This window comes from Falco cherrug, chromosome 2 (assembly GCF_023634085.1).
Source record: "Falco cherrug isolate bFalChe1 chromosome 2, bFalChe1.pri, whole genome shotgun sequence".
NCBI classification, from domain to species: Eukaryota; Metazoa; Chordata; class Aves; order Falconiformes; family Falconidae; genus Falco; species Falco cherrug.
The window spans coordinates 91386061-91409940 of NC_073698.1; the positions used below are offsets into that span (position 1 = coordinate 91386061).

A 23880-nucleotide genomic window follows, 5' to 3' on the forward strand; every position below is an offset into this window, starting at 1 on the left:
TTAGGTATACCTTTGTCAGCAGGGAGCGGGACAGACCCATTTGATCCATGGGTCTGTTCTCTGAAGGTTTTTATTGAATACAGTTTTTTGACTCTAGAATAGTTGTACAGTGTTATGAAAGAGATTGCTGTACTTGTTCTCATGTGGTGGAGAAAAAAAGTGGATTAGTATGTAGAGTTGATGGACCTGGTGGTTAGTGAAGTTAACCATGTCATTTCCACTGACAGAACTGGCTACAAAGATGCTTGCATCAGTGAACAGTAGGCTCTACAGAAACCACCATATAACCCATTCACACACATATATAAACATCTGTTTCATGACAGAGGTTTTAAGTTTAAAAAAAGTAGTTTGGATTTGAAAATTCCAGTTCATTTTGAAATAGCTTACTTCCTCTGTATTCTGCGGCTGCTGCATTTTTTGTGTAATCCCACGCTGTCAGTTTGTGACCTTTCCTGGACCCGATGGCACGATGGTCAGTACCAGTTTGACTTATTGTGTAGTGTTGCCTCAGCTTTTGGTGCCCCTTACAAAGGTAAGCATTAAATGCCAATGCATTGTCATTGCCTCTTGTTTGGTCTTCATTGCTAATACCAGAGAGGTGTTTTAAATGCCTAGAAATCATACGCTCTCTTGCATGTGTACAGCTGGAGGAAGCCTCTTTACGGTCTCCATAGGCAACCACACCATTTTTAGAATCTGACCAAACACCACTTTGAGATGAATGAAATTTGTGGCCTGGAAGATTTGTTTGTTTGTTTGTTTCGTTTCTAAATATATGTTCATTCCTTTTTCCATTTGTCTTGACTTCAGACTTTCTGAAGTTAGATGCTGAGGTCTGATCTAGCCACGCAAGTAGAAAAAGGCACCTCCAGAGGGTCATTCATCTGATATATTTTAATTGTCTGTTTTACAGTGACACTAAACACCCTCTGGAGGTATTAGGTTCTCCCCACTCCTGAGTGATAAGGCTCAGATTTAGACATCTGACTCAGGGACACCTACGATGAGTAGGTGAATTTTAGGGTGAACGCCAAAAGGAGCTGGTTTAGCAAAGCCCATTGTTTACCCTGCTAAGCTACCAAGTTTTGCTCTGAGTGAAAGTGTTTGGGGAATGATCAGAGGAGTGGTTCACCTCTCAGGGCAGGGGGAACAGTATCCTCAGGTGGGGTGAGTGGGAGCTGTCAATCAACAGCTGCAAATAAGGAGGCAGCCAGCATCATTCTGCAGGTGCATTGTGACATGACACCTTTCCTCATGCAAGGTCCATTTTCTTTCCTCCCTTTCTACATCTGCAGAGACTTTGTGAGGGTTCAGTGCCTTTGACACAGCCATTACAAGGAGCGGAGCACAGTCAGGCACGCTTTGCAGCACAGGCGTTGAGGTCTTGGTGCCGTTGCTTCAGATGCAACGTGCTTTGCAGTCACTGGTTTGTTAGCCCCCTTGTACACACACAGCAAATTCTCTGTAGCTGCCTGGTTTGTTTTAAAAGCTGACTGTACAAACTCAGAGTGTGAATTTTTTTCCTTCCAGGTTTGTTTTAGCTATGTAAATGGGAGCCAGTGTTTTTTACAAGGGTGAGTGATGTTTTTTCTGTATGACAGCTTGTTCTGAATACAGTATAGCTCGGTTAGCTCCTGACCTGCAGCACAGGTGTTTTGTGCCATGGCTACAGGAGATGAAAAAGCCTACAAGTACAGCCAGCAAGCATAGCGCAGTATGGTGTTGTCTGCAGCAGGTTACTTGCTACAGATTATTATACATGAACCAGTAAAAGTTCACTGATCCTGTTTTTCCTTCTTTCAAAACCCAGTGAGGACTTTGCAGCACACCTCCTCTGATTTTGAAGTAATGTGTTTATTACCTGTCTTTTTACCACGTGGTAACTATTCGCTTGCAAGTAACTCATTTTATGCTCAAGTGTGGAGAAAAACGCAAAAAAAACTTCCTACAAAATAAATTCTTCATCAATTTACAAGTGAGAAAAAATGGATTAGATTAGAAATTATCTGCAGTTTTCATTGCAGAATTGCTACCCTATATGGTTTAAAATTAACTTTACATCAATTGGTCAAATTACTTGCATTTTAAATTCAGTGTGCCATTTAGATCTCAGATGACTAGCAATTAAAACGTGGACTGTAATAATACTCTGCAATAAGTGGCAATATTAGGACAAGGGGAAATGGCAAGAGAAGACCAAGACTCCAATGTTTCTGCCTAAACTGCTGCTTAGTTGTCCGAGTTGGTCTTTCTGGTTCCTGACCATGCTGCCTTTGTAGACTTTGTGTTAATAAAGAAACAGGCAAAAAATCAGTGATGCTGGGGTGTGTGTATTGCATTTGCAAAACCAGAGTTTTTATTTACCAACAGTTTTTATATAGGCATGGCTTTGTTACTCTGACTTCTTTTCCTATCAGCTCTGTTTTTGTAGAAGACTCATACTGCTGTATTACCAAGGTTGCTTTAGTGTAAGAAAAAACAGATATCCCTTGGCTGAAGAATGCCCCACACAACTTTTGTGTTCTGCTGAAGTGCTCCCAACATTATCATGCACATGGGCTCCAGTAGCACCTTCTTAATACCAAAGGGATTCAATGCTGGATCTGTTGATTTGCATTAGACCACAGACGGGAACTAGTACATGGAGTCTATGCCTCTTGTTGGCTTGCTGCTCTCCACTTAGGTATTTCTTTAGAGAAAGATTTGGGAGGAGAAGGAGTGCGGAGAAACAACCATGAGACTAACCGAGATAAATGCAAACTTTTTGTTAGATTTTCTATACAGTAATTGTCATGGTTTAACCCCAGTCAGCAGCCAGGCATCACACAGCTACTCGCTTGCTCCCCTCACAGTGGGATGGAGGAGAGGATCAGAAGAGTAAAAGTGAGAAAACTCATGGGTTGAGATAAAGACAGCTTAATAGGTAAAGCAAAAACTGCGCACACAAGCAAAGCAAAACAAGGAATCCATTCATTACTTCCCATTGGCAGGCAGGTGTTCAGCCGTCCCCGGGAAAGCAGGACACATCACATGTAACGGTTACATGGGAAGACAAATGCCATAACGCCAGATGTTTCCCTCCTCCTTCTTCTTCCCCCAGCTTATATACCTCAGCATGACATCCTGTGGTATGGAATATCCCTCTGGCCAGCTCAGGCCAGCTGTCCTGGCTGTTCCCTCCCAATTTCTTGTGCCTCTCGACCCCTTTCACGGGCAGGGCTCAAGAAACTGCAAAGCCCTTGGCTTAGTATAAGCATTACCTAGCAACAACGAGAAACATTGGTGTGTTATCCACATTGTTCTCACACCAAATCCAAAACACAGCACTGCACCAGCTACTAAGGAAGAAATTACCTCCATCCCAGATGAAACCAGGACAGTAATAAAAAACTTTAGGTGGTGAGAGGGGTAAGGATTCATACAGGTCTATTATTAGCATCCAGAAATGTGTTTACTTCTTACTCTCTTAGCAGTCTCAAAAATACTCTCCAAGAGTCACACAATATTGATTATTAAATGGGGAGGCAACTGATATCTGTCACATCAGGCAATGTCAGCTCATCAGTTGCTACTTGATGTTAGAAATCATAGTGCGAATGTTACCTTTAGGGAAAATAGGCAGCCTTTTTTGCACAATGAAAGAAGCACTCAGTATGGAAGATATTTATTATATTTAAGTCGTTTTGAATGCAGTTGTGTAAAGCTGTCCATTTTAGACCATTGTAGTTTAGGTGGTGAAGAATGAAGAGTCATCTGTAGGTGGAAAAAAGAGCGAATTTGAGCGAATTTGGTTACATTGTATTAAGGTATTAATTTTAACATTCAGAAAGCTGCCACTCGTGGGATTGCAGTGGGTGTGAAAAATATTATCTGAAAGCCAAAGTCAATGGCTTCCCTTCTCCGTTCTTTCTCTAGTTTTGATTAATAGATTAGAAAAAAAACAGTTCTTTAACTTCTTATTACTGTTTGCCCTAGAGCAGAATTCTAAAGAATGTTGCAGGGGAAATAATAGAGTGACCATAAGATCCATTTCTGTCATTTAATGTCAGATGAAGGCCATTTTTGGACAGTGTTTACACAATTGATTTTGATGTGTACTTAACATGTTTAATAGTAAAGAGAAATAGCATGAAAGAAACCACATTTACTTGTGTAGGGGGTGTGTGTATATGTTTGAATGGATACATGTATATCAATGATACAAAATAGTATGGTCTGTACATTGCATAAGAGAAGAGGGAGTAATCAGTGAATCCTGTGTTTTGAATGATTTCTCTCTTCCTACCTTCTCCTCCACAACATTCCAACATGGTCATGATTCACGTCAGTAAGTTAATGCCTTACTTGCCTCAGTCTTTAGTAGTAAGACCAATTGTTCTCTGGGCACCCATCTCCCTGAGCTGGAAGACAGGGAGGAGGAGCAGAACAAGGCCCCCACAATCCAAGGGGAAACGGTCAGTGACACAGGTCTATGGGGCCGGGTGGGATCCACCCAAGGGTACTGAGGGAGCTGGCGGTGCTCACCGAGCCACTTCCCATCATTTATCAGCAGTCCTGGCTAACCGGGGAGGTCCCAGGTGACTGGAAGTTGGCAAACGTGACACCCATCTACAAGAAGGGCCAGAAGGGGGATCCAGGGAACTACAGAGCTGTCAGCCTGACCTCAGAGCTGGGGAAGGTTATGGAGCAGACCATCTTGAGTGCCATCATGCAACGCGTACAGGGAAACCAGGTGATCAGGCCCAGCCACCAGGGGTTTGCGAAAGGCAGGTCCTGCCTGACCGTCCTGATCTCCTTCTGTGACAAGGTGACCTGCTTAGTGGGTGAGGGAAAGGCTGTGGATGTTGTCTGCCTGGCCTTTAGTAAAGCCTTTGACACCACTTCCCACAGCATTCTTCTGGAGAAACTGCTTGCTCGTGGCTTGGGCAGGTGCACTGTTTGCTGGGTTAAAAACTGTCCAGACACTCGAGCCCAAAGAGTGGTGGTGAACGGAGTTACATCCACTCAGTAGCTGGTCATACATGGTGTTCCCCAGGGCTCAGTACTGGGGTCACTTCTGTTTAATACCTTTATCAATGATCTGGGTGAGGGGATCAAGTGAACCCTCAGTAAGTTTGCAGATGACACCAAGCTGGGCAGGAGTGTTGATTTTCTTGAGGATTGGAAGGCTGGCAGAGGGATCTGTACAGGTTGGATTGACAAGCTGAGGCCAGCTGTATGAAGTTCAACAAGATGTGCTGGGTCCCACACTCAGGTCACAACAAACCCATGCAACACTACAGGCTTGTGGAAGAGTGACTGGAAGGCTGCTTCATGGAAAAGGACCTGGGGGGGTGTTGGTCAACAGCCAGCTGAATATGAGCCGGCAGCGTGCCCAGGTGGCCAAGGTGGCCAACAGCACCCTGGCTTGTATCAGGAATAGTGTGGCCAGCAGGACCAGGGCAGTGATCGTCCCCCTGTACGTGGCACTGGTGAGGCCGCACCTTGAACACTGTGTTCAGTTTTGGGCCCCTCACTGCAAGAAAGACATTGAGGTGCTGGAGTGTGTCTGAAGAAGGGCAACAAAGCTGGTGAAGGGTCTGGAGCACAAGTCCTGTGAGGAATGGCTGAGGGAACTGGGGCTGTTTAGTCTGGAGAAAAGGAGGCTGATGGGAGACCTTTTCACGCTCTACAACTACTTGAAAGAAGGTTGTAGTGAGGTGGGTGTCAGTTTCTTCTCCCAAGTTACAAGTGATAGTATTGGAGGAAATGGCCTCAGGTGGTGCCAGGGGAGGTTTAAGTTAAATTTCTTCACAGAAAGGGTTGTTAAGCATTGGAACAGGCTGCCCAGGGAAGTAGCTGAGTCACAATCCCAGGAGATACTTGAAAGATATGTAAAGTGGCACTTAGGGACATGGTTTAAGTGGTAGACTTGAGAGTGCCAGGGTAATGGTTGGAATCGATGATCTTAAAGGTCTTTTCCAACCTAAATGATTCTATGATTCTGTTGTTCTATGGAAAGGACATATATATATGTAAAAGTTTAGTCCAATGTTTTTACACATGTGAAAGAATTACAAAGAAAAAGATACAGGAGAAAAAAATTAATTGGGAGCTTATTTCCTTATGAGCAAAAGCCACAAGGTTTTGGATCCCTTCCCCACCCGTCCAGTTTCTGGATTTGCCTATACCATGTGTGTAGAGCATTAGCCTGGAAGAGAAATTGTAGTAAATACACTTGTAAAGATCCTCTCAGTAGAATTTGTCTATCCTGTTCACTAGGAACCACAATCTATTAGTTAAATTTTGGCTCTAGAATGATATTGCAGAAAGAAAATAATCCCCACGATTTATTTTCACGTATTAATTGCATTGAATTATAAAAATACTTGAAAGAAATCATATGCATTGGAAGTCTTTTCTCCACCCTCTTTTAGTAAATTAATTCTAGGCAGATATATTAAGCATTGCAAACATTCAGATTCTTTCAATAGTGCTCAAAGAATATTTCATCTTTACTAATTTCCATTGGCTTGTGTTTGGCGTGGAATTTTGTTTTCATTTTACAATCTCCCTATTTTCTTCATTTCCTCCAGGAGAGAGAAACAGAAGAAGAAGATGTCAGGTGGCTTTCAGTTATATGCCTCAAAATGAAGATGAACTGGAATTAAAAGTTGGTGACATCATTGAAGTTGTGGGAGAGGTGAGCAGATCTTTAATGGCACATTCCATTCTGATATATTTTGTGCATGCTGAGCTCTCAGATACAGTGTGTTTTAAGACATAATTTAAACCAGACATTTTTCTTCAATGTTATACTGACGTGTCTGGTTTGGGTTACTGATGAGGGTGAGGGGATGTGGTTGTTTGCTTATGGATTTTGTGAGGGTTTTTTTCTCTGTAGCCCTTCTGCTGGTTTTAGTCAGTTGATGCTTTTGAGTTCTTTTCAGGGAAAAAGCTCAGTTTTTGCTACAGGGCTGTTTAGTCTTTATCTCTGAAGAGCCAAGATTATAGCAGAAAAGGCTTTTCCCAATTTTAATAAGCCAGCCACAGGGAAGAATTATCTTTATGCAGTTAAACACATTTAAGAAATTTATTTGAAGCCCTCTGGAGTTCAGCCATGACATTCACCTTTTGTCATCTTTGCCTGCAAATTTTAACAATTTCATGTTAGTCTAATCAGATTTAAACCACCACCAATTACCCCTTAAAAAAAAAAAAAAAACCCAAACCCAAACCCCCAACAAATTGTTTAGAGACTCAAGATGTATATTTGGGTGGAAATGGATGTGGAAAATATCTCTTAGGAAGACTGGGAATAACTTATGAAATCTTGGACAGAGATACAGAAATTTTCTTTGCAGGGGTGAATCTGGTTGCAGGATCAGAACATTTCTTTTCACTCCCAATACCTTTAGTTTTGTTCCATTAGAGATTTTAGAAATATCATCTTGAGCTTAACAACATGAGGACCAAAAGTCAAAATGCTGACTTGTATCCTTTAAGCAGAATGCATTCTAACTCATTTAGTCTTTACTTACTTAGCTTTAAAAAGATCTAAGACCTTAGTCTGCTCTAGCAGCCAGTAAAAGGTGTGTTTCAGCTTGTATCATTTATTTGTAGGATTTTTTTTCCCTGTGACTCAGCAGCTAGTAAGTCAACATTTTATTTTTATTTTTTGTCAAGGATAAATGATTAGTTTTCTTTTTCCTGCATCTGTCACTCAGGTAATCAGTTCTAAAAGAATATAAATATTACCGCAATCTATATGACATCCAGCGATTTCTTACGAGAGGTTAAATTCTCACACCTGAATATAAGAAGCTTAGTGATCACTGGTTTTCCTTTAACCTAGCTGCGCATGCTGGCTCTGCACATCGTGCTTCCTGGAATCAGACGCAATGTGTCACTTAACTAACCTTATTTTGTCTGTGAGCAGAATTGTAATGTGGGATGGCAAGGTTGTAGGATATTTAAGAACATATTTTGGAGACAAAGTAAAGCCAATATAATTAGTTTTACTGCAGAACGTGAGCTGTTTTCATTGTGCAATTTGAAGTATATTTGACCTCACATGGCCACACAAATATCTTCTGTCAGTTGCCCTACTTAAAACTTTTAAGTCTGTGTCTTTCAAGAGTAAAGTGATGGAAAAAAAACCCCTTCCAAGTATCCAGCCAACAAATTAACTGTACCGAAAGAACTGTATGATTAAATAATTTAGATGAGACACTAGACTTCTCTTATGGAACGCATCTCTTACCGTCTTATAAATCTGAACAACTAATAATAAATAATAGATTTATATAAATCCAAATGGACTGAAAGTGGTTGCATTAAAATTGAAGGATGTAGAACTATGAAAGTGAAACATTCCTGTACTTGCATGTGTGTACTTATAGTTGAGGTTCACTTGGATTGCTGATTACAGACTTTGTAGTCTAAAAGTCATACTTGTACCTTGAATTGCTGCTGTTGAAGAAAGCATTGACAACTTGCTGATATAAGGTTTAAGAAAATACATTGTCTGGGGCTGCTTTTTTGATTGGCAGTCTTAAAGAATGTCATACTGGAATTAGATTTACTATAGTGTGGAATAAGATCGCTCATGGCTAGCTTGAACGGCTGGCCATAAGTAAATGCTGAGGAGGAACAGGTGACACAGGTGAGGCTGTGCCCACTTTGACCTTACAAAATACCCTGTTCTGTCAGATACTGAAACATGAACTCTGCCTCAGGCATCATCTGGTGCATTCATTCGATCCAGGACCTTGTCTGACTCTTCTGAGTAGAACTAGATCAGCTGGTGGAAGAGGGAAAATAAAGGAATTTAGAGAAAAAAATTCTCAGTCAGGAAGTGTTGTTGTGTGACCTTTATTTTCCATCATGGTTGATCTCAAGCAGTTGATGTCAAATACTTGCTGTTATTACTTCCTCTTCTGCCCTTATCATGGTAGTGTTAATTCCTTGGAAAAGTAGGGCAGAATTTTTCTTTTGAAACAGGAACTTTGATGTAGAAAGTACATTCAACCAATGTACTGACTTCATTGTTTACCCTTCTGGTCTTCTGGTTGTGGATAATGCTGCATAAAGAGTCATTGCACTGAAATAGGTTTCACAGTGTTTCTGTCATTATACAATGCTCCTTGTTTCAAATGATCAATGTTTGATGTGAGTGACTTATTATTTAAAAAATATGGCTTCCTCAGTTGCGAAAGTGGAGATTTTTTTCAAGTACCAAAATCACGCTGTGTTATTGTACAAAACCCCCCAAAACAACAGCAAAAAACCCTCTCCAACATAGGTGACAATTGAAGGCAATTCTTGCAAAATATCAATTTTGTTTATCATTACTCAAGATGAAAAACTGGATGATAACATCTTCAGCATTATTTACAGTGCTTCAGTGGGTAATTGGTACAATAATGGTCATTCACTTTCCATTTCCAGTTGCTTCTCTCTCTTACCCCATCTTTTTATTTGTGGGTAGAAGGTCCCAGATTCCCACAGGTAGTATTTTACCATATCCTCCTAAGAAAGTTGCATCAGTTGATTTAATTAGTTGGTTTTACATTGACTTAGATTAATATTTTTAAATCTCTGTGAATTTCTGTTTAGTTGAAAATAGATCTATTCCTAACTGCTTTACAGCAAACTAAAATGGATCTTTAGATCAAAATGCTGTCTATAAGTCTTTATGCAGGTATTTAGCAAAATATGTGTTTAAAATGTCGCTTAGAGTTGACAACTCATTAAACTTTTCCTGTTGCAAAGAAAAGCTGGTTTCTGTTGTACTGTGCTAATTTGGCTTCATCCTTTAAAAAAACAATGGGTTCTGCTGCTCCTTGAATGCCTTAAAGGTCACTGCCTCCAGTAAAGGGTCGGCAGAAGGGAATGCAAGTCTTCTCAACTGCCTCCATCAGTGCCAAAGCATGTTTCCCCAGACTCCTGGTGAAAATGGGATACACTGGTACATGGTGACTTGCTGAGGATGAGGATTTCTCCCATTCTCCCACCTCTGCTTCAGGCTGCTAATCAATACCTGAGGTGTAGTAGCACCTAAAGCTGCCCCAGATCCTTCTTTCTGGTGCCAACAGATTGGATAAGATACTTTTTGAAAGGGTTTCTATGTCTGTGGTAGTGGTAGATACTACTGGAAATTCCTACAGCAGCAGAAGTGGTTTGGGGCTGTACAGTAGGTTAAAACATCATCAAGTGTGAGTTTTAAGATACTAGGCTTGTCACCAGATGGGTATCTTTGGAGGCTGTATATGTTCAGAATTCATAGTTCCTTCATATTTGTTCTAAATAGTTAGAAATTAATTATAATAAAATCAAACATCCATCACAATAGATAAAGCATTTGTTGTTAAACTAGAGGTTTCTGTAACTACACAGACACTGGTGCCCTTGAGACACTAATTACCAGACTTAAATTAGAAGTACATTTGAAACTAACGAGAGAAGCGTTTCCATCATTGTTTACATTCACATTTAATGTGTGATTGATAGCTTTTTGCTTGTCATTTTGCTAGCTCATTAGATACAACTCTAATTACAGTTGTCCCAAAATACAACTGTAACTAATTGTCTTATTAAATGCAGATATCTGAATTCCAATTATGTTTCACCTTTAGACTTTCATGGGATGCCAGAAAATTAACCTGTAGCATTAGAGCAAGGACATTTGGCATGTCATTCAACGGTTCTGAGCCTGCTTTCATTTGGGGATCAGTCTGTCATCGTGCTGCCATACACCTTGTGGCCTCATCCTACTGAAAAGTCAGCTTTTTGGCAATGTGTAGTGCATGGAGTTAAGCTCACAACTAAATCTTTGACTGAGACATGCTGCAATACCACTGGGCTTATTCTTTGACTTTTAGTTAACTTTGCCATATATTATATGGTCAAATGCTATAAGTAACTTATTTGAAATTATAAAAATGCAGACTGAATTTTTATAAATCTATTGCTTCTTTTAGGCAGGGTTGGTGGGCTGTGGTTTTTTTGTTGTTGTTGTTTTGTTGTTGTGGTTACAAGATAAAGTGGTTCAACCCATTTCCAAGAACAGGATAAACATTGGGGACTGAGCTGGACTTTCTTTACAGTAACTTATTTTTACAGCTGTAGAGTTGAAAGGGGAATATTTAATAGCGGCAAGGGGATGGTCTGCACCACAAATACAGAACTGTATAATACTGCAAGAAAACTGCTGGGAATGAATGCTGGGGTGCCATGTCCCTCAGTTACTTTTCTGTGAAATTCTGTGGTAAGGTGTTTTTCCTCATCCTCTTCTAACAGGTGGCTCACAAGGACTTTTATGACTACTGCTTGTTTGGTTAGTCCATATGGTAGGAGGCTTTTTTTGTGGAAATAAAGGTGCAAATACCTCTGACTCTTAATGAGGTCATTCCATTTCTATGTGATCTCTGCCCCTCAGTTCCTTACTTAGATGATGGTAAAAAAACCCAGCAAAAACCCAAACCACAAAAAAACCAAATGAGAAAAATCCCAAAGCACATTTTGACATTGTAAAATAAAGAACTCTGAAGCTGAAAAGATCCCCTAATACAGGGCGCTTCTGCAGTTTTTAATTCTTCCCTTCTGCACCAGTTACCCAACCGCTTCCAGCTGTGCTGTAGCAGAAGCCCAAGGGCTGGCTGATGTCTCATGGCTATGGCTCTCTGAATGCACTCCCAAAATAAGCCATCAAGTGGCACTGTAGGCACCATCGTCTGTTGAGGTCTTGTTTCCAAAATTTCTTTTCCTATTGGCAGTGAATATGATTTGTTTATTTTGCCTCTTGGGAATTTATGTTTTTAATTTCCTTTCAACATGTGATTGCTGTTGCCCTTCAAGCTCAAGATCTTCCATTAGAATTTATAAAATAAAGGAGTTTTTTCCTTTGCTTTCTGTGCTCTAGTTCTCTAAGCAAAAGAAAACTTGTTGACCTTGGGCTTCTCTCCTTGCTTGCCTGCCCCTGGCATTGCTTTTATTCTTGGGACTGTGTTTTAGTTTTAACAGCCCAGAAAGACTCTGTTGTGATCCAGGGAGATTTTCTTCCACTTGAAACCTTTCCGGATTCAAAGCCTCCTTCATTTGTCCTAGGGTAGCTGTAAGTAGTCTGTCAGCCTAATAAACAAGGCTACACGTTGTAGAAAAGCTTGTGGAACAGGCAGATAGAGGAGTTTACTGGAAATACACTTTAGGTTAGTGATTCTAAAGAGCTGAACATTTCAATCATTTAACAACTTTTTATAGCAATAATTATAAGCAAGCAGCTGTGGCAGTCCTAGATATTCTGGCAAGCAACTGCTGGTAGCTGGCCTCAGCGTTTCCTGCTCTTTTTTGATATCCCATCCTGGAGTTAGAGGGATGGGCGCCCAGTTCCCTCAAGGGAAGGTGCTTCTAGGCTTGTAGCAACAAGGCTTGTTGCACTACAGGTCAGGCTGGTGCTCCCTCTGACACTTCTTTCTTAAAAAGGGGATGTTGCAAATTGTGTTGGCCATGAAGGGAAAACGTAAGGAACATAAAAAGTAACATTTCCTCACTTTTGGAATATCTTAATCTTGCAGTTCTAGTGACCTACTAAAGTGATTTTGTTTTCTTTGGTTGCTTTACAGTTACAGAATAAAACTGCATTCCTGGTCTGAAATAGAACTATTATGTTTGTGTGAGGGCTTGAACTGCTGCCGTGTTATTATTTTTTTTACTTTAAATATGGAAATATGCTGATTTCAATAAATTTTTGTTGATTTCTAAGCAGCTCAATGGCCTAGCATCTGCACACCCTTCTAAGAACTTCTTGTTTGTGTGTCTGAATGTCTAATCCATGTAATTCTCTGTTATTTTCCTGTCTGTCCACTTCCATGGTATCTATTTTGAGCACTTCATTATTATTTGTAAGTAAAATTAACTGCTACAACCTCTTACTGTCTTTCTAGTCTGGGTTATTATCGTGTTCTGGGATCCCACGATTTGGTTAAGCACTCACTTTCTAACAATGAAAACCAGTATATTTTGGATCATTTTAATCTGTATTTGGTTTATAGTTTCCAAAAGCATCATTTACATCAAAAAAGACTGCCGACTGAGTAATTAAAAACAAAATACAAGTATTTCTTCATTGAAAATGTAAAAATAAACCTGAAGGCAAATGATACTGGAAGAACATTTGAATGTTGCATAATTATTATACAGATTAAATTTCCCTTTAAATCCCAAAGGCAAAGCTTCTTAATGGGATGCATTTCTCTAGAGATGTTGCACCATTCTCTGGTGATATTGTTCATATCTCATTCGATCGCATCCAAGTATTGGACTGTGTAAGCTGTCTGCTGTTGCATCTGTCCCTGCTCTACGCGTGGCACTGGCTGAGTTGCGGTTGGGTGCATGTGTTGTTACCTCCCTAAATACATGAAGTGGAGTAATGAAGTATCTTCAGTCACTTTCCTGTATGTTGTTACTCTTCAAATGTGGTGTGACAGCAGTACTGGCAGCCTAGGAGCTTGGCAAGACGAGGACATGCCATGCCTCTCTGAAAGGCAGTGAACAGATATAACACACTGAAAACACGTCTTGAAAATACCTCTAGCTGTAGCCACTTAGATCTGACAGATTGGAAAAATTCTTCTTGTAACTTAAACCCGAAACCTTTGTTTTCAGGCTGAACTTAAAATTGGTGTGTAGGATATCATGAATAGTAGAACTTCTCTTCCAGGGTAGGGACACCGGACTACTGGATGAAATCCTCCTCTTAGATTGTTTGATTCAGCACATAAAGGCTGAGCATAAATCAGGACCTAGATGTATGAATCCTGAAGGCACTTTGTTATGATAGTATAATAACAAATTTTATTGAGTGCTTATAATTCCAGATGGATTGACCCCATGCATAATGGATTTTCATTTGTAAGGGTTTACTTCAAGCCATATGGTAATGGATTGCCCCATTTTGAGATAACTAAATCCTGGGGGTATTTTAGTGTCTTTTTTTATTGTATGGATTAAACTCTAGCTGGTGTGTTTTGAGGCTTAAAGTTATGTAGCATGTAGCTATATGTTTAAAAATACTTAAAGGTTTTGATGCTTTTGATGAAAATTTCCTAATAAATCTTTGGGAGGCCTGTTTTGCTGACATGATTCTGCATTTTCTTGCAGGAAAAATCCGGGTTTTGCTTTAAGATTTTTCTGAATTTGTAAAGTTATTGAAGTATTTTCAGATAATTAATTCTTGTATCAGCTAGAAAACTTATAATAAGCTAATGAATGCTGTGAGCATATTTACATCCAATTTAGATTTACCTCTCTAAATATCTCTGTATGTGTGTATTTCTATATATGTACATAGAGATCCATACATAAACATGCCACATAAATAGTACTGATGTTAACTTGTGAGAAAACTGTGAAGTGTTACCCTGCAAGAAGTAAGCAGGAGAAAATTACTTGAGGGAAGGATGGACCTGAGTGATACTGGTCACCCTATTTCTGTTAAGTAATCTCAGCATCTTGCAAAGCGGGGATCTTGGGAACTGAGTAATTCCCCTGTTATTAATCTTCGGGTCAATTGGCTAATGCAGTTATGGTGTAATGTTTAGCTCTAATCAATAGAGCCGTCTGGGAATACTGCATTAGAAAAATTGAAATATTTTATATTTGGCCACATTGTGTATTTTCTGTATAATGATATATCATATATAGGTATTTAAAATTTGTAGAGTCTACTAAGTGTTGTGTGTCGTGCAGCTTCAGTTTCCCATATGATTATTAATTTGTCTGGAGAGAAGAGAAGCAAGTATTACCTTTTAGAGACTTTGCTACTATAATGCAAAAAACCTGCACCCCACTGAAGCAATTGAGTGATTTGCATGTATTCCCACCCCACTGAAGCAATTGAGTGATTTGCATGTATTCCATCCTTTGAAGTAGCAGCCATTATTCCCAGAGTTCTGCTCGACCTCACTAATACCACTGATGCATTTTGGGGTGGGGAGGGAGTTCTGTCATGCGCAGATACTGAGATTGAACGCAGGTAGCTGTGCTGGTCTGAACTACTTTCAAATTAAAATAAAAAATCAAGCTGGGAGGACAAGAAATATGCTAAACTGGTTGAAGGTGGAGGGAAAGCACTCCTGAAGTAGCAAGCTTTGTTTGTAGTGAAATCGTACATGTAGCGAAGTTGAAAAAAAATCAACCATTCCTCTATAGGTTGAGGAAATATTTGCTTGTATTATTGAGAGGTTTGTTTTCTAAGAACTTGAGATTTTCACAGGTAAGTGATACGAAACAGACTTTTTTCTGTAATAATTAACTAGTACCATTTAAAATGTGGGATTTGTTTTTCAACAGGAAATGTGAACACCCTCAACATGTAAATTTAAGTTTCTGTTTCCGTATTTGTCGTAGGGGGACAGGAAAGAGATGGGCCAAACGGTATTGGAAACTGATGTGTCACAGACTGACACTGTCCTCTCCTGTCATTTTTTTGGTGAATGGACAATGTCTGACAGATGAAAAATGTTTATGTGTCAAGGGTGTGTTTTGCTGATGCATATAATAAGTCTTTTCTTGCTGTCCCAGTATAACCTAAAGGCATCTGATATCTAAGGCATTTCACTGCCTGACACCACTGTTCAATCCTCAATGGCTTATACAGGAGGGATTTTTTAATTTTATGTGATATTTTCTCTTGGCATTGGGTTAGGAAGTGTCTTTCCTCCTTCTGACCATATCAATATTACGTATTTCAGTAGCTCTTTGTAAATCTAGAGTAAAATCTGCATTAGTACTGTTTTTTGTTCTCCATAGATTTCTTATGTTAACACATTAATGATGATTCAAAATTCTTAATTTTTAAAAGAGAAAACTTCTGATTTTGATGGGGAAGACAGGAATGTTCAAATGATACCTACTTTAGATTCTCTGAATAGCCCTTTGCAGGCATTTCTCTTTCGCCATTGATTACTTAGGGAGTTTAGACTCTTACAGTCTGTAGATCACATCCATTAAGAAGATGGTCATGAACAGCAATACAGTGTTCACTGAAAATTCAATGACTGAGCTGATAGCCATAAAAATCGAAATGTAGAGACACTGTGTGTTCTCTAGTTGTTCTTTTATCCTTTTATTTAATGCTTGTCCATGCTTCTGACTGCTGTCAGCACTGCTGACATTTACAGATGGGCGCGTGGATCTTTCTTGTTTGTACTTTAAAAAAATAGAGAGAGATATGCTCTGGCTTGGAGCCTATACCATGTGCTCCTTATACCTGAAATTAATACAAACTGCTCAAAATCATTAGTCATTGCTATTGAAAATCATGTATGTAATGTAACTCTGTAAGGTGTTGCTTACGTTAAAACTCCTTTCTTTTGTTTTTGTCTTGGTGCAGGTGGAAGAGGGCTGGTGGGAAGGTATACTCAATGGAAAGACTGGCATGTTTCCTTCCAACTTCATAAAGGAACTGTCTGATTCTGATGATGTTGGACTAGCACAGGAAGAGCAAGTAAAGCCAAGTAAGGAAAAAAATACCATTGATGTTCTGTATAGATGTATGTGTCTTTACACCCTAACACATTGATAGAGTAGCATACTCTTATCTCTTGCTTGGAAGTGGTTTTGAATGCCATGTTCTTAATTTTTGCTGTGAAAAGGGTAAATGATGATGATAAGTGTGTACTTGCTACCTGATTTGCAATGGCAATGCTCCCTGAGCTGTGTCAAGACTTGCTGAGCTGCAACAGACCAAGAAGAGAGAAGGCAATAATTGCTAGAGTTGTATTTCAAAATTAATTACAAGAGTTTTTTTGTCTTGAGATGTGGAAACTGAGCAAAGTAACCAAACATCTACAATGTGGCTGTGCTTATTTAAACGAGGGATTAAAGTGCCATGCCTTCTATGACTCCAGTAGATTTAAGGATTCATAATTATTGGTGTGGGACATGCGGCACTTTTTCCCTCCAGGTGCTGAGCATGTTACTATCACCTCCGTCACCCACTGCCCCAGCAGCCAAAGGGAAAAAGGCCAGAACTGGGACATGGAGTTTGTTCTCTCACTTACAGTGGGCCAGTACTGCTGCAGGTGAAAAGCATGTTTGGTAACTAAGTTTGCAATAGTATAAGCATGGTAGTAGGTTGTCCTATTAAAACTTCCCTTGGAGAATAACCTGAACCAGAAGTATGCTGTTATATGAAATAGACACTTGTGGTCTTCATGTTTTTTCTGCTTTTCAAACAGATATTCTTTTTATTTCCTAATAGAGTAGTGAATTCTGAATCTTTAGTGAAAAGGAAAAAAGTCAATTGCATTTACATATTTCAGGCTAATCCCACAATACCTGCCAAGGTCTTCCTATTTTCAGCACAGCAGATACTCACTGCTGTGTAGTATTCTGAGATCTCTGAACAAGCAGAAGTGAAAGAACTCCCAAGATCTTTGTAAGCTTATTTCAGCTGAAATTTACCAAAGCCATTATAATTTACTCTGTTAGTAAGAGGTAGAAAGTTATACTGCATTTTTTTATATATATTTTTCTCTCATTATTCTATTTAAGGCAGATTTATCACCTTTATTTCATCCCACAGTAATAAGGTTCTAAAAAACCTGACTTCAGCAATGCTGAAAATTTTTCATATTGTTTATGTAATGGAGTACCTATTCATGTGTAGCAGCACTGGTGACCTAGTCTTGTGGTCAGTGCAGCTAAAGGTATTTACAGGTAATGTTCCTTCAGACTGGATGGAAGTATTTTTAAGGAAGTTAACAATTTTAGCATGAGGGGAAAGGGAAAAGGGCATTAAGTGAAGTTGTACATTTCAGTGAGATTGCAAACTGCTTTCTATAACCTGTATATGCTATCATGAATTTTGTTCATTACAAACACGGTGAGTCTTAGAAGAACTAATTGTGTAGATGTAGTTCCAGCTCTGGATTCTGTAGTGTTTGGTACTCTATAAATGAACAAGGTAAGTGATACTGTTCAGGATGGAATACCCCAGTTTTATCTGTGTGAATGAATGAATATTACTTCCCCAGGTAATTTGGTAATACTTATATAATAAGCATCCTAAAAATGTATTTTAACAAAAACATGCATTGGAGTGTGTAAAAGCAGCCACAAAGCATTAGCTTGTTTCATCGATATCTAGAATGGCATATGCTTAGTTCAAACTCAGTTTTGTGTGCTGGTTCTGACTGTCAGTGGAACTAAAACCTGTGATACTTGTATTGAGAAGATATCGTTGTCTCTTTAACTAAATTGAAGATAATTGTAGTTGAGAAATGGGTTTTCTTCTTTCTTTTATGTAACTTAACTCTTTGGAGGTGCTTTGTGGCTAGATAAAATGATGTGTCATTAGGAGCTATTTTCTAAATAGCAAAATACTTGTAAAACAGAACACTGTAAACCTCCTCAGAGAGAAACAGGGACTCAAGTAATGTTGAGATTCTTATGGGATTTTTAACACTTTTTTTATTTATCTTTGTTGAAGTAAACCCATCAATTTAAGAACTGCATTCCCCTACCAGAATTACGGGAAATATGCATCAACTCAGTTCTTTCTGTATAGTCTGTGTAATTGTTACAGGTGTTGCTTTCTAACACATGGTGCTTTATGAGGCTTTATTCAAGTACACTGACTATCTGGATTTGAAAATCTTTATGAGATTTCAGCAAGTTTATGCAGCTGACTAGGAATGATAAGCTGATTCCAATTATCTGTGCTTAGTCTTAAAGCCTAGTGAAATAAAACGCAAACAAGTAAACCCTGGAAGATTTGGGCATCAGGCTGGCATTACTGTTGAGGTGCTCTGGGTAGCATCTCAAAAGTGTGTACATTCATGCCTCTAGATCATCTCCTTCCTCCATGTATGACAAGACATGACAGCACTTCAAATCTGCAATGACTCCTGTTTGTTTTTCTGGAAACATTGTTTGAATATGTCTGTATCACAGGACTTCGTAAGGCAGAAGCCTTAAATATGAATTCTAGGTTACTAAGTTAGCACTCAGGTACAAGGGGTTGTACCTGTGCATTGAAGTAGAACCTTGGGTGGTCACTGAGGTTCTACACAGCTTCCAGAGAGGCCTAGATAGAGCTGGGGTATGGCTCTGCAGTCTTGAACAGCAGCCTTGAACTTTTCAGCCTAGGTTGTGAAATGGATAAGGTAGTACTTGGCAGGTTTACTGTGAGACTTGGGCAATTAGCATGGGGTCTTTGCAGACAGGGCACTGTACAAACTCAAGAGTAGTTTTTATTTAACAGTTAAATTTAATGCTTTGGTTAAACCTACTTAAACGTGATCTTTTAATCACATTTTGTTTACCCTTTCTAAAGAGAGCCTTTTTGGAAGGGCGAATGTAATTTTTGGTGAACTCAAAGTGGAAGAAATACAGAAGAGAAAAATTTAGTAACTTGGCTTTTTAGGAATAAAGTTAATAAAAGTGCATATTTCTCTGTCCTTCTGTTATGACCTGCACAGGTCTAATGGGGAGAAAAGTATTGTTGGATTTTATTGGGTTTGTTGGGTCCATGTAAATTTTATGGTAGATTAGAGTAAATGGACAGAAGGAATTATCTTGGTTTCTTTTCGTGCTGTGCCATAGAGTAACCTCGGAGGTTTCTTCAGAACAAAAAGCCCCTTTGTTTGAAAATGTCTGGGGCTAGTTTTGGAAGTGCCTAAATATTTCCGAATACTGACAGTGGGACTTAACTTGCCCCTTAACTTGAAAGGGTTGGTAGCCTGTGCTTCCCCTCAGATGGTGGGTACTCAGCAGACTGGGAAGTGAAACTGTTACAGGATCAAAAGGTTGTGGGTTTGGGCATTTGTTTATTTGTTTTTAAAGTATCCCAGCTCTAAAGTGACTGTCAAATTTTTTGTCTTCAAAGGCACATTTTAGAATGTAAGCACAGACAAGATCAGGTACCCTTAAAGTAAACAGCAGTTCCTTGTTCCTTGTTCCTTGTAAGCATCCTCTTAAATTAAAACATTGCTTTTCTTTGACTGACTGTTACAGCATGAAGTGTGCATTGTATTTTTATTACTATATTAAATGGATAGATGAATTATAAGATTATTTTCTAGATTTCTCAAATATCTAGTACTAATTTTAATAATATTTTCAATACAGTATCTTGTTGTTATAGCCTGTTGAGAAGCAAGAAGTAGTCAAATAAATCCTGTCTGAGGAATCACAATATTAAGGAGATGATTTCAAAAGCATTTTAGCGTTTTGATGGCAGTGTTATGACAACATTTAAAGGTGGCCTTCTGTATCTTGCTGTCTCTTGTATGTGTCTGTTCAGGAATTGCCAGGCGTCATGGTATGTATCAATTACTATTTTAGAGCCTTTTAGTGATGGCCACTGAGAAGTCACGACTGCTGGAGTTAGAACTGATGATAGACTCATCAGCAGATGGTTCAGTCAGGCAACCTCCTGTATTTTGAGTTCTTAAAATGTTGGATGTCCATTACTGTCTCTCTGGCTTTCCTCAATGTCATGAACATACCATTCTCTTAGCAATTTCTTAATTGTTTTTTGACTGTTTTAATAGCAACCTTTTAATGGTACTTTGTAAAAACAAGGTGGAAAGATGGATTTGTGGCTTTTTTACTTCTTCATTATGTAAAAACAAGACAAGAAAAAATTTCTGTAATTTTATAAAAACTGCAATTACAAAACAAAAAAGCATCTTTTTACAAGATGTAAATGGGTATAGCTTTTTATTTTCTGAAAATCCAACAGAATTATATGCAGGGGGAATAAAATACACATTTTTGGTACCAAAATGGGTGTGATGCTATGGTGGGACAATTCACATGTACTGCCTGTTTTGCTGTAACATTTTACTGAATACATTAATTTTATGATGATATACCTAGCTAAGGTTGTTCAGATACACGAGCTGACATTGATATATTCTTGGGCTTCCCTGGGTACCTCAGATTAAAAAAACCCAACACACAAAACACCTCAGCTGCTCATGCCTTTACCTTCACTTGAATTTCATATCGTAAATGTCAGAGTATGAATTAGCTTGCTATCAAAGGAAAAAAAACCCAAGAAATTAATGGTTTTGATAATAAAAATGTTATTTTAAAGATCTAAGATGGGAAGTGGAAATTGTTTCGGTTTTTTTGTTTTAGTGTTGTTTTCTTTTTTAATTTTAGTATTTTGTTTTTGTTAATATGAGCCAAAACAAACACCTGATTAAGCTATTGGCTGAAAAACTGGTGTATCCAGGTTATAGTGTCCTATCCCTTCAACTAAGCATTATTTAAGACCAGTTCCCATATCCATAACATTTCTTACAAGTCAGCTTGGAAAGTTGCAGTATTTCTGACGCTCACAGGATCCTGGTGTATTAAGGAAATGTAAGTATTTCATTGCTCTGTTTGGATGTCAGCTGTGCTTGCTCGAGTGCACTACATCTGCATCAGGAGTGTTGAGCCACTGTGAGTACATCATTGCAGTGATAATTTTTTTCAGGCTTCCCCCGTGCTCCGTGAGGAGGCTGGGTAAGAAAGACAAAATGATTTCATTTGCAAGTCTCACAATTTGATGGATAACAGACAAAATCTAAGAAAAATGCATTCTGTTGGACGCTGTAAAGAACAGCTTTAGCAAAATCATGAGATTCTTTTATCTGACATACATGCAGTAAGAATATTTTATCTTCATGTACAATCAGATACTTCTGTTAACATTCTCGTTGTTTTGCTAATGAGGCTTTAAAAATGTAGTGACTGAAAATACAGATTAAAACCTCTTCCTTTCCCTTCTTTTTATCATCATTTGATCTCTTCACCCCCACCCTGCTCCTTCTCTTTTTTTTCGTCTTTCCTTCTTTTGCCTGCTGTCAGGAAAATCTGCCTTTGAAGGGACAATTCTGTACAGAGTGGCACCGGCAAAGATTGACAGCTACAGACGTTATAACAGTGAGTGTGTTTCAAAATCAACAAGCAATAGCTTTAGTCCTCTGTACTTGTTTGATTTATCTACACTTGTAAAATGTGCCACTGCTACTCACTTATGGCTACCCTACGTGCATATATTTGTCTGTAAGCTAAAGTCAGTTTGCTGCTGATGAACTGCCTAGCCTTAACGCAATGAGAATGCACTCGTTCCTTCTGTGCATGTGTATGTTATTTGTCCATATAATGTATGTGTGTGAGCCCACAATAAATTGTGAATTACATTGGATGTTTGGGTCTCAGCTATGTATTGAAATTAAGACCATTTAGTCCCATCATTTTTGCACCTGAAACATGAAGGCTGTTGATTACAACTACAGATCTCTGAACTAAAAGTCCTTCTTCTCTAAAAATAAAGTTCCCATTATGATTGCTGAATTCATAAGATAAGCTTTGCTTTCCTTAAAGAACATTGTGGGGTTTGGTTGGGTTTTTGTCTTTGTAGGGTTTTTTTGTTTTGTTTTGTTTTGTTTTTAATTTACTGCATGCCCTTCATTTGGCTTTGTCTTTGACAGCTATTACTCACAGCATTTTGGCTGATAACGTTTTTTCTGCCAAGGAGGGTAAAAGATACAAAGCTAGTTTCATTTCATGTTCAGGTTTTTGCCTTCTGCGTTTTGGAAGCAGGGAACATGCTGCTTTTCATATGCTTTTACTACCCTTTTAATACAGAAGAAGAGAAGATGGTTACATCAGATGCAAGACAGAGGAAGCAAGGAAGACAGGAATCTGTTCTTCCACCTGCTTTCTTGAGAAATCTAGCAGAAAGAGTTCCTACTGAGTCACATTCAGTGTGACTAAGTACAAAGTGTTCAATCCTGTCCTCCGGTGAACAGGATGTTGTGCTAACTTTGGCATCTGCTTTTGTCCCAGACAGCTTTCTCTTGAGAAGATCCAAGCTGTGCTGCCCTTCTTACTGCTTTCTGGGTGCGAGTGTTTGCTGTCCTACCTCTGAGGACTTTTGTCTTAGGCATGTTCACTGCAAAGGATGAAGCAGTTGAAATGGTAGTCTTTCATTCTGATAACTGCATTTACACCTTCTTGTCTTGTCAACAAAACCTGATCTTTTTTTAAGCAAAAATCTTTGTGAATGTGTGCAGCTCTGAGTATTTCCTCGTGGAGAATTATGTCCCTGTCTACTATAATTCATCTCTTTTCTGCGGCTCTTCTCAAGCTTCCAATCAAGCTCTTGCTGTGGCTGGAGCAGACCGTGTGGCTGCTGGTCTTCACATTTTTCTGCTGCTTCTCACCTTATAGTCTTCATGATTGCTTATGCATCACTCAAATTGCATGCTTCTCTCAGAGTTCTTAGACCATCATGTCCTCCAATCCACCTATCTGATGAGCATAATAAGGATTTATGAAGTAAACCTCTAGTATGCTTGACCTCTGACTTTAAGATCTAGCTTCAAGTCAGATTGCAAGGTCTGCCTTTGGAGCCTTTAATTTTGCAACATTAATCTTTCTGGGCAATGTTGCCCTAACATTACCTTTCAAAGTTTTCAAGAAACCTGGTCTCCATGCCCAGCCCATTTTTCATTAAGGGTCAAATGACCCTTCACCTTTTCTTGAGTCATTTAGGGTGACCCTAAGTGAAACCAGGAAAAATTCAGTCACCCTTCCAGTTGTGCTAGAGCTCTGCATTTAGTTCTTCTTGTTAATAATACTGGCCCATGGTTGTGCCCTGTCACAGAAAATAAATTTCGTCAAACTGATTTCACAGAGTGCAGGATTGGATGGGTATCTTGATAATGAGCTTAACCCACAGTAGATTGTCTCATGTTGCTCTGGGCAAACACCCATCTAAACCTTGTTTTTAAAGCTGACAGTGTCTTGTTTAATGCTACCTCCCTTGGCATTTTGTTGAGACTTGCACGTTTTTTCATGCTGCAGAGGTATTTTGCTTTCTTTGTAAAACTG

General features: G+C 39.0%; 1 protein-coding gene across 5 annotated transcripts in view; it reads left to right on the top strand.

Annotated features, from left to right (window-relative positions):
• The window catches only part of SH3KBP1 (SH3 domain containing kinase binding protein 1), a 231559-nt gene that overhangs the window by 108551 nt on the left and 99128 nt on the right, over positions 1–23880 (top strand). For all 5 annotated transcript variants that reach the window (XM_055701190.1, XM_055701191.1, XM_027810860.2 and 2 more), the window contains 2 exons: positions 6579–6685; positions 16376–16499. In XM_055701190.1, coding sequence (XP_055557165.1) covers positions 6579–6685; positions 16376–16499 — 231 coding nt within the window. The remainder of the gene's footprint in view (positions 1–6578; positions 6686–16375; positions 16500–23880) is intronic.